A 13,346-nucleotide genomic window follows, 5' to 3' on the forward strand; every position below is an offset into this window, starting at 1 on the left:
ACTATCCCGGCCCCCTCTTGACGACCCTTCCACCATCCCGGCTTAAATGTCCCACATGGCGAGGAGGGGCAATTTTTTTTAAAATGAAAACCAAAAACCAAAAAACTTTATTTACATCGAACTTCAGTAACTATAATACTAACAAACCGCTTCAAGTAGTCTTTGTTTTGTGTGTGTGTGTGTGTGTGTGTGTGTGTGTGTGTGTTTGACTCCAACCTGGAGTCAAAAGGGGAACTATCAACAACTGAATTCGGACAACTGTCAACAACTGAAGCTCAAAGAAACAACAAATAGCCTCAGACAAAACAAACAAACAATCTGCCACAACAGGATCACGAACCTGGCGGCAGGTCTGACAAGTGCTTGAATGAAAAAGAGCATTTCGGCATCATCGGTCAACACTACAGACTGCGTTATAAATAGCTCGGAACAAAGAGAACGGTCTCTTCTTTGCTGTGGTTCCTTCTACGGAGGTCCATGCTTGTATCCCAGTGCAAAAAAACCCCCAATCCGCCCACCTCAAAGTTGACAATGAAGGCCAAGAGCAGCTCCCTTGACTGCCAGCTGTCCTTCCTGGTGTTTCCGGCCAGTTGGAGCGTTCCCTGGCCCTCAAAAATGGCCCCAAGAGACTCAAGAAACAGCAGCCGTCGTTCCCCTGGCTTCGTTGGCTTTGTCACAAATCCCCAACACAACGGCCTGAGAAGGTTCTGAGATCCAGAAGCCGAAGACAACCGTGACAAAGCCAACGGTTTCTGTGCTGGGAGAAATGAGCTTTGTTGATGCAGCGCGCTAGTTGTCTGTGTAGTCGTGAACGTTGCATTCATTGAGAAATTTATGCTTTCGTACAGAATCCCACCTTTCTCTTCAACACCAGCGAGGCCGCGCTGGTGTCCTCAGCGAGAAGGGAGGACAAGTCGACGCAGGCAGCGGGAAAGCTGGTGAGCAGCGGCCAGGCGGCATCAAAGTGGAAACACTGCAGGTGAGATGTTCTCGTTCAGCTGTCGCTGACAAGCTCGCACCATGGACTCATTGCTCCCGAGGAGTCCTAACTGCTGGGGGCTACCGCCACCAGCAGCGTCAGGGTGCCTCTTGCGGCCCGGCCCAGCAGCCCCTTCGGGAGGGCTCTTTGGCTTTCAGGGGAGAGTTTTTCACATTCTTCAGTTTCTGCTGGCCCTTCTCGGGATTGAAAGTCCCCCCGGCGGTGAACTGGGGCCTGTCGTCTGGACCCTTCAGATGCCCCGGGGGTCGCTCGAGCAGAGTGGCGCCACCGGAGGGAGTGGCCCGGGAGAAAGGTGATTTAAAGCATATCTGGAACCGTTTCCTAGTGACGTGAGGTAAGCAGGAGCAGGAGGAAGGCGAGAGCGAGGGGAAAGCGACAGAGGCGTCCACGGAATCCAAAGCGTCTCGCTGCTTCCTCAGGTGCCTTCGAGACCGGTTGGTGGTGGATTCTGCCTTCAGGGGTCTCAGGGAGCTGAGAGCTAAGAAGAAGAATTGGTTTTTATACCTGGCTTCTTCCTACCTTTAAGGAGTCTCAAAATGGCTTAAAATCACTGTCCCAAGTTGTTTAAGGGCCCTCTATATGATAAGCTCAGAGAAGAAATCCTGGGACCTAACTTGACTGAATGGGCTGGAAAAGATAATAAAGGGAAATTGAACTATTTGCTGTTGGGTAGGGACCAAAGAATTAGTAATGTAGCCTGGTTTTGTGTTTTAGTAAATGAATACAGGAAAGCAGGTGGACAGCGGACCTTCCGTTCTTTAGAGGAATGTTAAAATAAGTTCTGTTTTATATTTTAGCTTTTTACCTCTTTGTTTGAAAAAATGTGGAATTTGTCCTTTTATTAATTATTATATTACTGGTTGTTAACTGTAAATAAACATGCATACATACGTACGTACGTTCCTACCCACCCACCCTCCCTGTCCTTTCTCCTTCCTGCAACTGAGCAAAGGGCATGTAAGTGGCTGTGAGCGAGGGGGGTGGGTGGGAGGGGTTGTGAGTGGGAAGGGGAAGGATTCACAGGGAAGCACAGGGGTATGAGGTGGGGGCAGGCAGGAAGGAAGGAAGGAGTGAGCAGAAGTCCTAGTGGTGGGCAAGGGACAGAAGAAGACTAAATTCCAGAATCCGGCCAAAGCATTCAAAACACAGCTTTCTGTCTGAACAAAGCATCTGCTCACCTGATCTGTCGCAGACGGCGCTCTCGGATTCGAAGTTCAAGTTCTCAGAGGTGTCCGCTGTGCCGATAGAGGCCTCAGGCTCCAGAGTCTCATCGTCGGGAGCGCGTGGCTCCAGAGCCAACATCTCGAACGTCAGTTCTTCCCTGAGGTGAAAAAGCACAACCCCCCCTAGAGTTAGGGAAGGAGAGAAGCCAGCAGCATTGAGAGGAAGCCTGGAAGCCGTGGCCTATATGTGGGAAAACAACCGCGACACCGTAGGTCACAACAATCTCTAACAAAGAAAAATGGAAACATCTCAGTCAAAGACACAGCGCTTGATATTTACACACTGGGACTCCAGATTCAGGCTGCTCCTGCAAAGCACTACACATCAATAATATTTACGAACTTACTTTCGGAGTCATTCCACAAGGACCAACAAGATTTGAGTCCGGTCGCACTCTACAGACCTGTAACATTTTCCAGGATATAGGCTTCCAAGAGTCAAAGTTCACTTTATTACCTACCATGTATCTGTACGTCCTACTACTATAGAGTAACACAGTTGAAGATAATGTATAAGATTCCTAATACATATAAGATTTCCAATCCAAAAAAATAAGTTAAACTAATGAGGACAGCAAGAATCTCCATTAACCTCCAAATGCCGTTAACGACTAAAACGTTTTTATTTATATGAAAAGAGGAAGGGAAGAAGACATGGCCGATCCCTCCAGGTGAGGAGAGGGAGCAGAGGCTATAAGGGGGAAAGCGCCCAGCGCGTGCTCCAACCCCACCCTGCCCCCCACAGGGGAGCTGCATCTGGTGCTGCTGCACTCTTTGTCCCCTTGGAACTAATACTTCTGAGTTTTTAACACTCCTAAAGGCCAGGCCAGCTAATGTAGTTCCGACAAGAAGCAGGGTTCAGCCGAGACAAACTTTTGGAGGCTTGCTATCGCATACTTGCTTTGCAGTCCTTTCCCACCCCATGGGCTTATTGCCTTTGCTACTGGCAGCAACACCATATCCAAGCTTCATGGTGAACACTCAAACTGCGACAGTGTATTTGATCCTAAAAGCCAACTATTGGAACTGGATCATTGCAAGAAGCAACAGCCTTGGTATATCATTTGTATCATCATCAATGACATTGAAATGCGCGTAGATTTCCTCGGCAGCCACCGGTGTTATATAAACCGAGAAAATCTTATGCCAGGCATCTCGGCTGCCCCTTCCCTTTACTTCAATCGGCGAGGATCTGACGCAAATGCTGCTGGGCCTTTTCCAGGGCCCGCTTCTGGATGCCTTTTCCATCAGCCAATCTAATGGGCAAATTTAAAGCAATCCCACGACATAGGAGACTATGTGTCGTAACTCAGGGGAAGTGGACCCCAAACTACATATTTTATTGCATTGCGGAAATCCAGAAAGGGGAAAGGGAGGCCTTTACCCTATCCATTAAGTGTTTATCCAGTACAGAAATTTAACTAGAATTAATTCCTATTCAGTTCTTGTGAGAATTTTTTGTTGGAAGACTCAGTTTCTCTTATATCTCAGCAGGTAGCCACCCGCCGGGTTATAGTAAGAGAAGAGTTATGTTGGGACCAAGAGCCATTTTAATTTCACATGAGGGGCGACCGTGGTAATGTTACAAGCTGGAGATATTCTTTGTGTGGATTCGGTATCGTGGATTTTTGTACAATTCCCATTTTTCTTTTGTTTCATATTGTTCTTCCTTTTTCTTGTTCTTCTCTATTCTTTTTTGCCATTTTGCCTAATGGCCGTAATACAACTGACAGACCGATTGGGGATCAAAGCTGAATTCCTGCACCAATCTCTCTTGAAGTTTTTCCTAATGGGGATGGCTTTCTTACCCCCCTCCCCGGACTTCCAGAATTTTTTTTCTCGATCTGCAGGTTCTTTATCTGCTGGAAGGCCATTGCCATGGTCTGCGTCGTTCATCCCCTCAAGCGTCTCCTCGCTGCTCCTCGCTACCTCTTCAAGGGCATTCCGACACAGAGGGTTATACCTATCCGGCCATGGAGAGCTCAGGTGGGTTCCTTGCTGAAGCCGCCTTTTCGCCCTGAAGTACCAGAAGTGTGGTGTTAGGGGGACCGAGCATTCTGCCTCACTCTTAGGCTCGGAATAAGAACTCGGTTTCCCCAGATGTGGTGAAGGCTGAATTTAATGTAATGATAACAAAGAAACCCGCAGATGTTCTTGTACGTTTGAGAGAGCTACTGAGCGGACATGAAGCAAGTATAATTCAAGATAATTCCAGGCTTCTATGCTGCACCTGTGGTTGTCAAAACAATTCAGCCTCCTTTTATTTGCAAAAGTGATTAAAATTAGGTGCCAAATGGGCAATGTCAATTTTGACATCTTTGCACAGATCCACATTTAAAATAGTGGGGCACTAATGGCAAAACTAATGTAGGTGCAAAAGCCCTCTGGATTCCAAGGCACCTTCACTCGCAACTTGCTGTTCCTACAGGGACATAAACGTTCACTCTTGCAGGTCACAGATTAGCAGCCAGCATATTTAAGAACATAAGAACATAAGAACAAGCCAGCTGGATCAGACCAGAGTCCATCTAGTCCAGCTCTCTGCTACGCCGAGTGGCCTGTTCTAGGTGCTATTGGGAGCTTACCGGTGATGTGAAAGCAATGGCCTTCTGTGGCTGTTGCTCCTGTTAACCTGGACTGTTACAGGCATTTTGTAACTTTGTGATCAAGGAGGGATCAAGATTAGTAGCCATAAATCGACATTCTCCATCAATCTGTCCAAGCCCCTTTTAAAGCTATCCAGATTAGTGGGCCATCACCACCCTCCTGTGGTAGCATATTCCAAAACAATCAAATCACACAGTTGCTATGAAGAAGTGTTTCCTTTATTAGTCCTAATTCTTCCTCCCCCAGCATTTTCGCTAATGGATGCCCCTTGGTTCTAGTATTGTGAGAAATATAGTAAAATGTCTCTCTTGTCAACATTTTCTACCCCATGCATAATTTTATAGGATTCCTCAATCATATCCCCCCTCAGACGCTTCCAAACTCCAGAGTCCCAAACGCCGCAGCCTGTTCTCATAAGGCGATGCAGTTTCCACAGTCCCTCAATCATCCTTGTTGCCCTTCTCTGCACTTTTTCTATCTCTTCAATTTCAGTCCTTTCAATCCTATCTATTTCAATCCTTCGTGTCTCTAGTAAGCAAAAGTGAGAATAACGGGGAAAGCTACCTTCGGAAGTATGACTGCCCTCCTTATCTGTGCTCTCCAAAGGAACTAATAAGTTGCGCACAGGGCAGCGCTCTCATGCATAGCAATGGGGAGCTATCCTTTGAATACACTGGCAAGGGATATGGCACCCGTGGTCCAGAAAGTCCCGGCTCCCACGACGATGCTTTCACACGGAAAGCAAAGACAAATATTTAAAGCGACATCAGCTAGCAGAGTTTCCTGACTCTCTTCTCTGCTAAGTGATTTGATGATGCAGAAGCCATACATCCCTCTTTAAGAGCTCCCCCCAGCTCCAGTCCACTTTTTTTTTTTTCATAAGCACTCCACCCTAAAGATGTCTGGGATCTTTTATGTATTAATCACTGAGCCGCAGATCTTCCCTCTGGCTCAGTTTAAAACATTGAAGATACGATGGGATTTGGGGAGCTTTTTAACATATAAGTGATGGGACGGGGGAGAAGAAGCTCTTCCAATAGGGGGGTTTTATGATCCCAGAGCAGCTCTTCCAATAGGGGGGTTTTATGATCCCAGAGCAGCAGAAGAAAAAGAGAGAGAGAGAGAGAGAGAGAGAGAGAGAGAGAGAGAAGAAGTAGCTGGGTGTCGGGTCTTTGGCTCCTGATGAGTTCTCATCGTGAAGTCTCGGAAGACGAGGGACTCTGGATCACATGTGGCTGATGACATCAAATCCGAAACCTTGAATGGCCCGGGTCCCCTGACTCCCAGCGGCCATCAGGGGACACACTGCCAACTGAGATTGCAGGGCTAGAAGCCCAGGTGCCCCCAAAACAGACACAGTGTCAGAAACTGGAACCACTAAGGAACCCAATGAGGAAGTCCACCTGTTGACTGGAACCCCACAGTTACCCCTGGAGCAGAGAAAGTGGAAAGCCCAGGCAGAAGATCGGCTCAGGCAGCAGTAGCTCTGCTGTATAGAAGGCAATGCATTGTATATGCATTGGTCCATGCCTATGAACTTTACCCATACAGAACCTTTACTTCATAGACCTTGGCTCCTTACCCCGCTACCATAGACCTGTGGATCAACGACAGCCGGCTCTTGGCTTGGTTCTCTGTAAACTCCAGGCTGCTGATATCCTTGAAGTGAGCTCGGTCCTTGTTCATCTGCTCAACAATCACCAACTCTACGCAGCTGGGAAAAAAATACATATGTTAAGAGGTCAAAACTGATGCTCTGAAGCCGGCTCTCTGGGCTTGGAACTGATTGGAGCATCTGCATCAGGGGGGTTCAACTCTGGCCCTCCAGACGTTCCTGGACTACGATTCCCATCAGCCCCTGCCAATTGGCCATGCTGGCAGGGCTAATGGGAATTGTAGTCCACGAACATCTGAAGGGCCAGAGTTGGACACCCCTGATGTATATGCTGGACAGATCTTTTTTTTTCTATTTCTTAACGTTGTGAGTGGGAAACTGGAAGAAGAGCTGGTCAACCTGAACAGCCTGCATTTCAGAGAATCTGGTCTCTGTTTCCAAATGCCCTTGGTCACCCCTCTTGCGAGGACATCAGCAGAACGCACCCATGATGGCAACAGCGTGTTTACAGTATTCTAGTCTGCATTGGTTAGACCTCACCTGGAATACTGTGTACAGTTCTGGGCACCGCAATTCAAGCAGGACATTGACCCACTGGAACGGGTCCAGAGGAGGGCAACCCAAATGGTGAAAGGTCTGGAATCCATGCCCTACGAGGAGAGACTTAGGGAGCTGGGGATGTTTAGTTTGGTGAAGAGAAGGTTAAGAGGTGACATGAGAGCCATGTTTAGATATTTGGAGGGATGCACGCTTGTCTTCTGCTGCTCCAGAGACTAGGACCAGGAGTGATGGGTTCAAGGTGAAGGAGAAGAGATTCCACCTAAACATCAAGAAAAATCTCCTGACGGTAAGGGCTGTTCGACAGTGGGATGCACTGCCTCGGAGTGTGGTAGAGTCTCCTCCTTTGGAGGTTTTCAAAGAGAGGCTGGATGGGAGTGCTTTGATCGTGTGTTCCTGCATTGCAGGGGGCTGGACTTGATGGCCCTGGGGGTCTCTTCCAACTCTATGATTCTATGATACTCCTGGCTGCTGAAAGGCACGAATTCCTCTCTAAAGGAGGGGAAAGCAGGACTAATTTTTGTCATTCCTAGGGAGAAAAGCTCTTTTCTCCTCAGCCAAAGTACTCTAAATACACCATGCGGCGTTTTTACCTGATTGTCTTACTGGCATCTCGGGCACTCTGGAGAGGGTCCGTGGTGTCGGGACAACGGAGGATGCAGGGAGCAAAGACAATGGCCAGGGCACTCGCTGACATGCCGTTCGTCTCCTCCTGCAGAGCGATCCTAAACGGCATCAGAAACACGGCAGCAGTTTCTTCACTGTATTCGGTTCACCCGACACAGATCAACAGCTAAGAACAACCAAGACACAGCTTAAATATCTGCAGCTGCTTTTCTTCTGGATAATGCAATAGAAATAGTGGCTCTCAGTAGGACGCTGCTGGGGAAACAGGCGCTTCTTTTCTCATAGCAAGGAAATCTAGGGCTGGAGCGGCAAGCGTGCACCCTGATGAACTAAACTCAGGGTTTCAGGATGCAAGCTGGGGCTTGGCATATTCTGGATGGCATCCGTTTCTTGGGAAGTCACCCTCTCGCTCAGCGATCGCAGCAGAATTCTGCAGCATTCAGGTTGGTGCCCACACAAGTTTGCAATACTGACTGCTTGACAACATGTTCAAGAGGGACTTTTTAAGCTGTCTGGACGCTACGTTTTGTACGCTGTATTTTAAATGGTCTTCATTATGGAAGGTATGTTATGTTGTTTATGTTGAACACTGCTCAGGGTATATAAGTTTAATTAATTAACAACAACAACAACAACAACAACAACAACAACAACAACAACAACAACAATAATAATAATAATAATAATAATAATAAGAGCCAGAGAAGACCACAGAAAATGAAGAAGCAAAAATACTCTGGGACTTTAGAATACAAACAGACAGACACCTGGCACACAACACCCCAGACATAACAGTGATAGAGAAAAAACATGTTTGGATCATAGATGTTGCTGTGCCAGTTGACAGCAGGGTAGAGGACAAAGAGCTGGAAAAGATCACAAAATACAAGGACCTACAAATTGAAGTAGTTGAACGATTGTGGCAGAAAAGAACAACAGTAATCCCAAATTGCAGTCGGAAGTTTCTAGGGAGGAATCCATAAGAAATCTTTGAAAACATCTTTGAAAGCCTAAACTTGGACAGAACATCAGTCCAATAGCTGCTGCAAGAAAGCAGCACTGAAAGGAACTGCACACATTCTACGCAAATGTCTCTTCATTATCCTCGGTCCTTGGGAAGGACTCGATATTCAGAGATGAATTCCAGACACTTGTGCTGGGTTGTTATGCGCATAATAATAACAATAATACTAATAATACGCATAATAATAATAATAATAATGATAATAATAATAATAATAGCAATAATCCTCAGTGGGCAACGCTCACTTCCATAGTGGTGGTGGGGCCTCCGTGTGCTCCAATGAGTCAGAGGGCTGTGCTGGAGGGCCACCCAAACCAGATGAGGAGCCAGACTAAATGTGCCCAAAACCCAAAACCATGGTGAAGACAAGAAAAAGAAACTTTATACTGGATCGGTTGTCGCCCGGGTCAACAAGGACCACTTCTAGTGCTGGAGTACCTGGTCACTTGGTGGAAAATGGGCTACAGGACTCAGGATCTTCAGCTGAGCAACCAGGGCTGAAGACTGCAGGACTACTGGAAGTACCAAACAAACGTCGAAAACATTCGTGTGCAGAGAATAGAGAAATTATGGCTTGCTACTACAAATCAAACCCGTCAAAAAGAGGATACCTCAAACGAATGTACCAAGTCCGTAAAGAACTTCACCCAGACACAGAAATTACTGAGCAAAGACTTGCTGATCAAAGAAGATATATTGAAAGGAAAAAGGTTTTTAGTGCACTAGAGCTAGCAGAAATCCAGCAGAAAGCACAAGACAATGGTATTGAAAACATACCAAGAAACACTCAAAAAAATTCAACAAAATTGGCAACAATTCAAGGACTGCAAGAGACAGAGGATGAAGAGGAGGAAGAAACAACAATGATCACACCTCCAAAGGAGCCAACCCAAAGTTCCCAATTGACAGAAAAGCAAAAAGAACTGATGCAGAAGATCCTAGAACACATGAACAATGCAAACGAACGTACAAGATTGCCACCACTGAAGATTGTTCCAAGGAAGGATCTGCTCAATACACTGAAGGATGCAAACAAGGTCATTGCTGGAATCCAAACAATGTCACTGCATGAAACAAACCAGCTTATGTACAGCACTGCAGTAGTGATTACTAAAGAGCTAGGGGTAAAGATTCATCACCCAGAAAGAAGGCCGAAAATAGGTACTCCAAAGTGGAAAATCAGACTGGGAAGAAAAATCAGCAAACTACGATCGGATGCCAGCAAACTGAAAAGCATGAAGGAGAAGAAGCTGAAAAATGACAAAATCAAAGCAGACCTAGTTAAGAGGTACCACCTGGACAAGAGGAAACTCAATGAGGCAATAGAGGTGGTTAAACAACAGATGGTGGCAGTTTCAAAGAAGATTGCAAGATTCGAAGCAAGGGTTGCTCAATTCAAGCAGAATCAACTTTTCTACTCCAACCAGAAATAATTCTACCAGAATGTAAGTGGAGATGTGAAACGAAACACAGGAGAGCCAGACAGAGAACAAACGATTGAGTTCTGGAGAAACATTTGGGACAGCCCAAAGAACTACAACCAAAATGCAAATTGGGCCAAAGATGTGGAGGCTGAACTGAGCAGCAACAACATGGACAACCTGGTAATAACAACTAAAATGGTTGGAAAACGAGCAAAAAAGGTGAAGAACTGGACTGCCCCAGGCAGTGATGAACTACATGGATTCTGGCTGAAGAAACTGACCAACTTGCATGAAAGAATTGCCCAACAGTTGAATCAAATGCTCCAAACAGGCCAAATTGAAGAATGGATGACAACAGGGGAAACGTTTCTGATAATGAAAGACCAAGAAAGGGGAGCAATCCCTAGCAATTACAGGCCAATCACCTGCCTACCAACAACCTTTAAGCTTTTTACTGGCATATTAGCTGATGCAATACAAGACCACCTGGAAGGAAAGAACTTGCTGCCCCCAGAACAAAAAGGAAACAAATGAAACAGTAGAGGAACAAAAGACCAACTGCTCATAGATAAAATGATCCTTGAGAATTGCAAAAGAAGGAAAACCAACTTGCATGTAGCTTGGATTGATTACAGGAAAGCATTCAATTCACTGCCACACAGTTGGATACTTCATTGCCTGGAGATAATTGGAGTCAGTGAAAACATCAAGAAATTGGTCAAGAATGCAATGCACACTTGGAAAACAGAATTAATAGTCAATGGAGCAGGAATAGGGGAAATCAACATCCGAAGGGGAATATTCCAAGGAGATTCCCTGTCCCCACTACTCTTCATCATTGCTATGATTCCGCTCTCTATAATTCTGAAGAAAACAGGTCAAGGATATCAGACAGCAAGAAACTCACCAAAAATGTCACACCTTCTATACATGGATGACCTAAAGCTCTATGGAAAATCAAAAGCAGAGATTGAGTCACTACTGAACACAGTGAGAGTCTTTAGCACTGACATTGCAATGGATTTTGGACTCGACAAGTGTGCAACTTTGGAACTCAGTAAAGGTAAACTTGCAACATGCGAAGGTGTGAATATGCCAAATGCCATAGAAATAAAGAGCTTGCCAGTGAATGAAAGCTACAAATACTTGGGGAGACTGCAAGCAGAGAACATCAAGCATGCAGAAGTCAAAGGCGCAATTAGGAAGGAATATCTTAGAAGGGTAAGAAAATTTTTGAAATCAAAGCTAAATGGGGGAAATACAATAAAGGCAATTAATACTTGGGTGGAGCCTGTAGTACACTACACTGCTGGCATAATTAACTGGACACAAGCCGAATTGGACATCCTGGACAGAAAAACAAGGAAAATTATGACCATCAATCGAGCACTGCATCCAAGAAGTGATGTAGACAGACTCTACCTAGCAAGGTCAGAAGGAGGAAGAGGACTGCTCCACGTCAAGCAATCAGTAGTGGAAGAGAAAAGAGGCCTGAAAGAATACATCCAAGAAAGTCAAGAGCCAGCATTGAAAGGCTGAGTCCACAAGGCTGAGATGCTGAAAGCCAAAGAATCAAAAGAGTATAGGGTCCAACAGTTTAAAACATGAAAGGAGCAGTGGCTAAACAAGCCAATCCATGGGCAGTACTTTAAGAACATTGAAGGGAAGGTTGACAGCAAGAAAACATGGGAGTGGCTCAGAAGGGGAACTCTAAAGAAGGAAACTGAAGGCCTGATTTTTGCTGCCCAGGAGCAAGCATTACGGACAAATGCAATAAAGACACGAATTGAAAAGTCCTACAATGACCCAAAGTGCCATCTCTGCAAAGAGGGAGATGAAACCGTGGAGCACATCATTTGCTGTTGTAAGAAAATAGCCCAAACTGACTATCTCGAACGTCACAATAGGCTAGCAGCAATGGTGCACTGGAACCTTTGCAAAAAGTACGGCCTGCCCTGTAGCAAGACCTGGTACGAGCACAAGCCAGAGAAGACCACAGAAAATGAAGAAGCAAAAATACTCTGGGACTTTAGAATACAGACAGACAGACACCTGGCACACAACACCCCAGACATAACAGTGGTAGAGAAAAAACATGTTTGGATCATAGATGTTGCTGTGCCAGTTGACAGCAGAGTAGAGGACAAAGAGCTGGAAAAGATCACAAAATATAAGGACCTACAAATTGAAGTTGAACGATTGTGGCAAAAAAGAACAACAATAATCCCACTAGTAGTCGGTGCTCCAGGAGGAATCCCAAGAAATCTTGAAAAACATCTGGAAAGCCTAAACTTGGACAGAACATCAGTCCACATGCTGCAGAAAGCAGCACTTCTAGGAACTGCACATATTCCATGCAAATACCTCTAATATCCTAGGTCCTTGGGAAGGACTCGATATTCAGAGATGAATTCCAGACACTTGTGCTGTGTTGTTATGTGAATAATAATAATAATAATAATAATAATAATAATAATAATAATAATAATAATAATAATAATAATAATAATAATAATGTTCATAAGGACATCAAGCGGGTCCCTCTCTAGGTATGCAGGCTTTGGAAGCTGGGCAGAAGGTAACAAATATAGCAGAAGAAGAGTTTGGATTTACATCCCACCTTTCTCTCCTGTAAGGAGACTCGAGGTGGCTCACAAGCTCCTTTCCCTTCCTCTCCCCACAACAGACACCTTGTGAGGTAGGTGGGGCTGGGAGAGTTCTGTGACTAGCCCAAGGTCACCCAGCAGGATTGCAGAAGTGTGGAAACACATCTGGTTCACCAGATAAGTCTCCGCCACTCAGGTGGAGGAGTGGGGAATCAAACCCAGTCCTCCAGATTAGAATCCACCTGCTCTTAACCACGACACCACGCTGGCACTACTTGCTGTGTAAGGGGGCAGCCACTGGGTGAAGGAAAAAAAGGCCGGGTCTTGCCCTTTGTTATCAGCTACTGGTACCTGACTAGGTGAAAGATCAGGCATTCCAAGGTATGGTGATGGGTGCGAGAGAGCTGACCGATGACCGAGTACACCCCATGGATGGCATCCTTCCTCTCCTGCAAGCCTGCGGAGACCACATTGATTCATCACACTGCAAGTTATGGCTCAGGGAAAACAACACAGTTTTAAAGATACACGTGGCTTTTTTTTTTCAAATTAGAACCTCAAGATCCGATCGAACACATGAAGACATCTCACACACCCCTGCACCTCCTACCAGCTTCCTCCCACCCCTCCGAATGAAAGTACGAAGAACCTTCACAAGGACC

General features: G+C 45.8%; 1 protein-coding gene across 1 annotated transcript; it reads right to left on the reverse strand.

Moving 5' to 3' along the window:
- Positions 1-959: 959 nt before the first annotated feature.
- LOC125425063 (unconventional myosin-IXa-like) lies at positions 960-13,141 on the reverse strand (the record flags this gene model as incomplete). Its single annotated transcript, XM_048482548.1, is given in 7 exon segments — positions 960-1,121; positions 1,123-1,478; positions 2,164-2,346; positions 4,032-4,240; positions 6,413-6,544; positions 7,597-7,728; positions 13,036-13,141. Coding segments are annotated over 7 exon segments (1,280 nt in total), but the record flags the coding sequence as incomplete, so codon positions are not given.
- Positions 13,142-13,346: the final 205 nt, after the last annotated feature.

This window comes from Sphaerodactylus townsendi, unplaced genomic scaffold (assembly GCF_021028975.2).
Source record: "Sphaerodactylus townsendi isolate TG3544 unplaced genomic scaffold, MPM_Stown_v2.3 scaffold_186, whole genome shotgun sequence".
Taxonomy (NCBI): domain Eukaryota; kingdom Metazoa; phylum Chordata; class Lepidosauria; order Squamata; family Sphaerodactylidae; genus Sphaerodactylus; species Sphaerodactylus townsendi.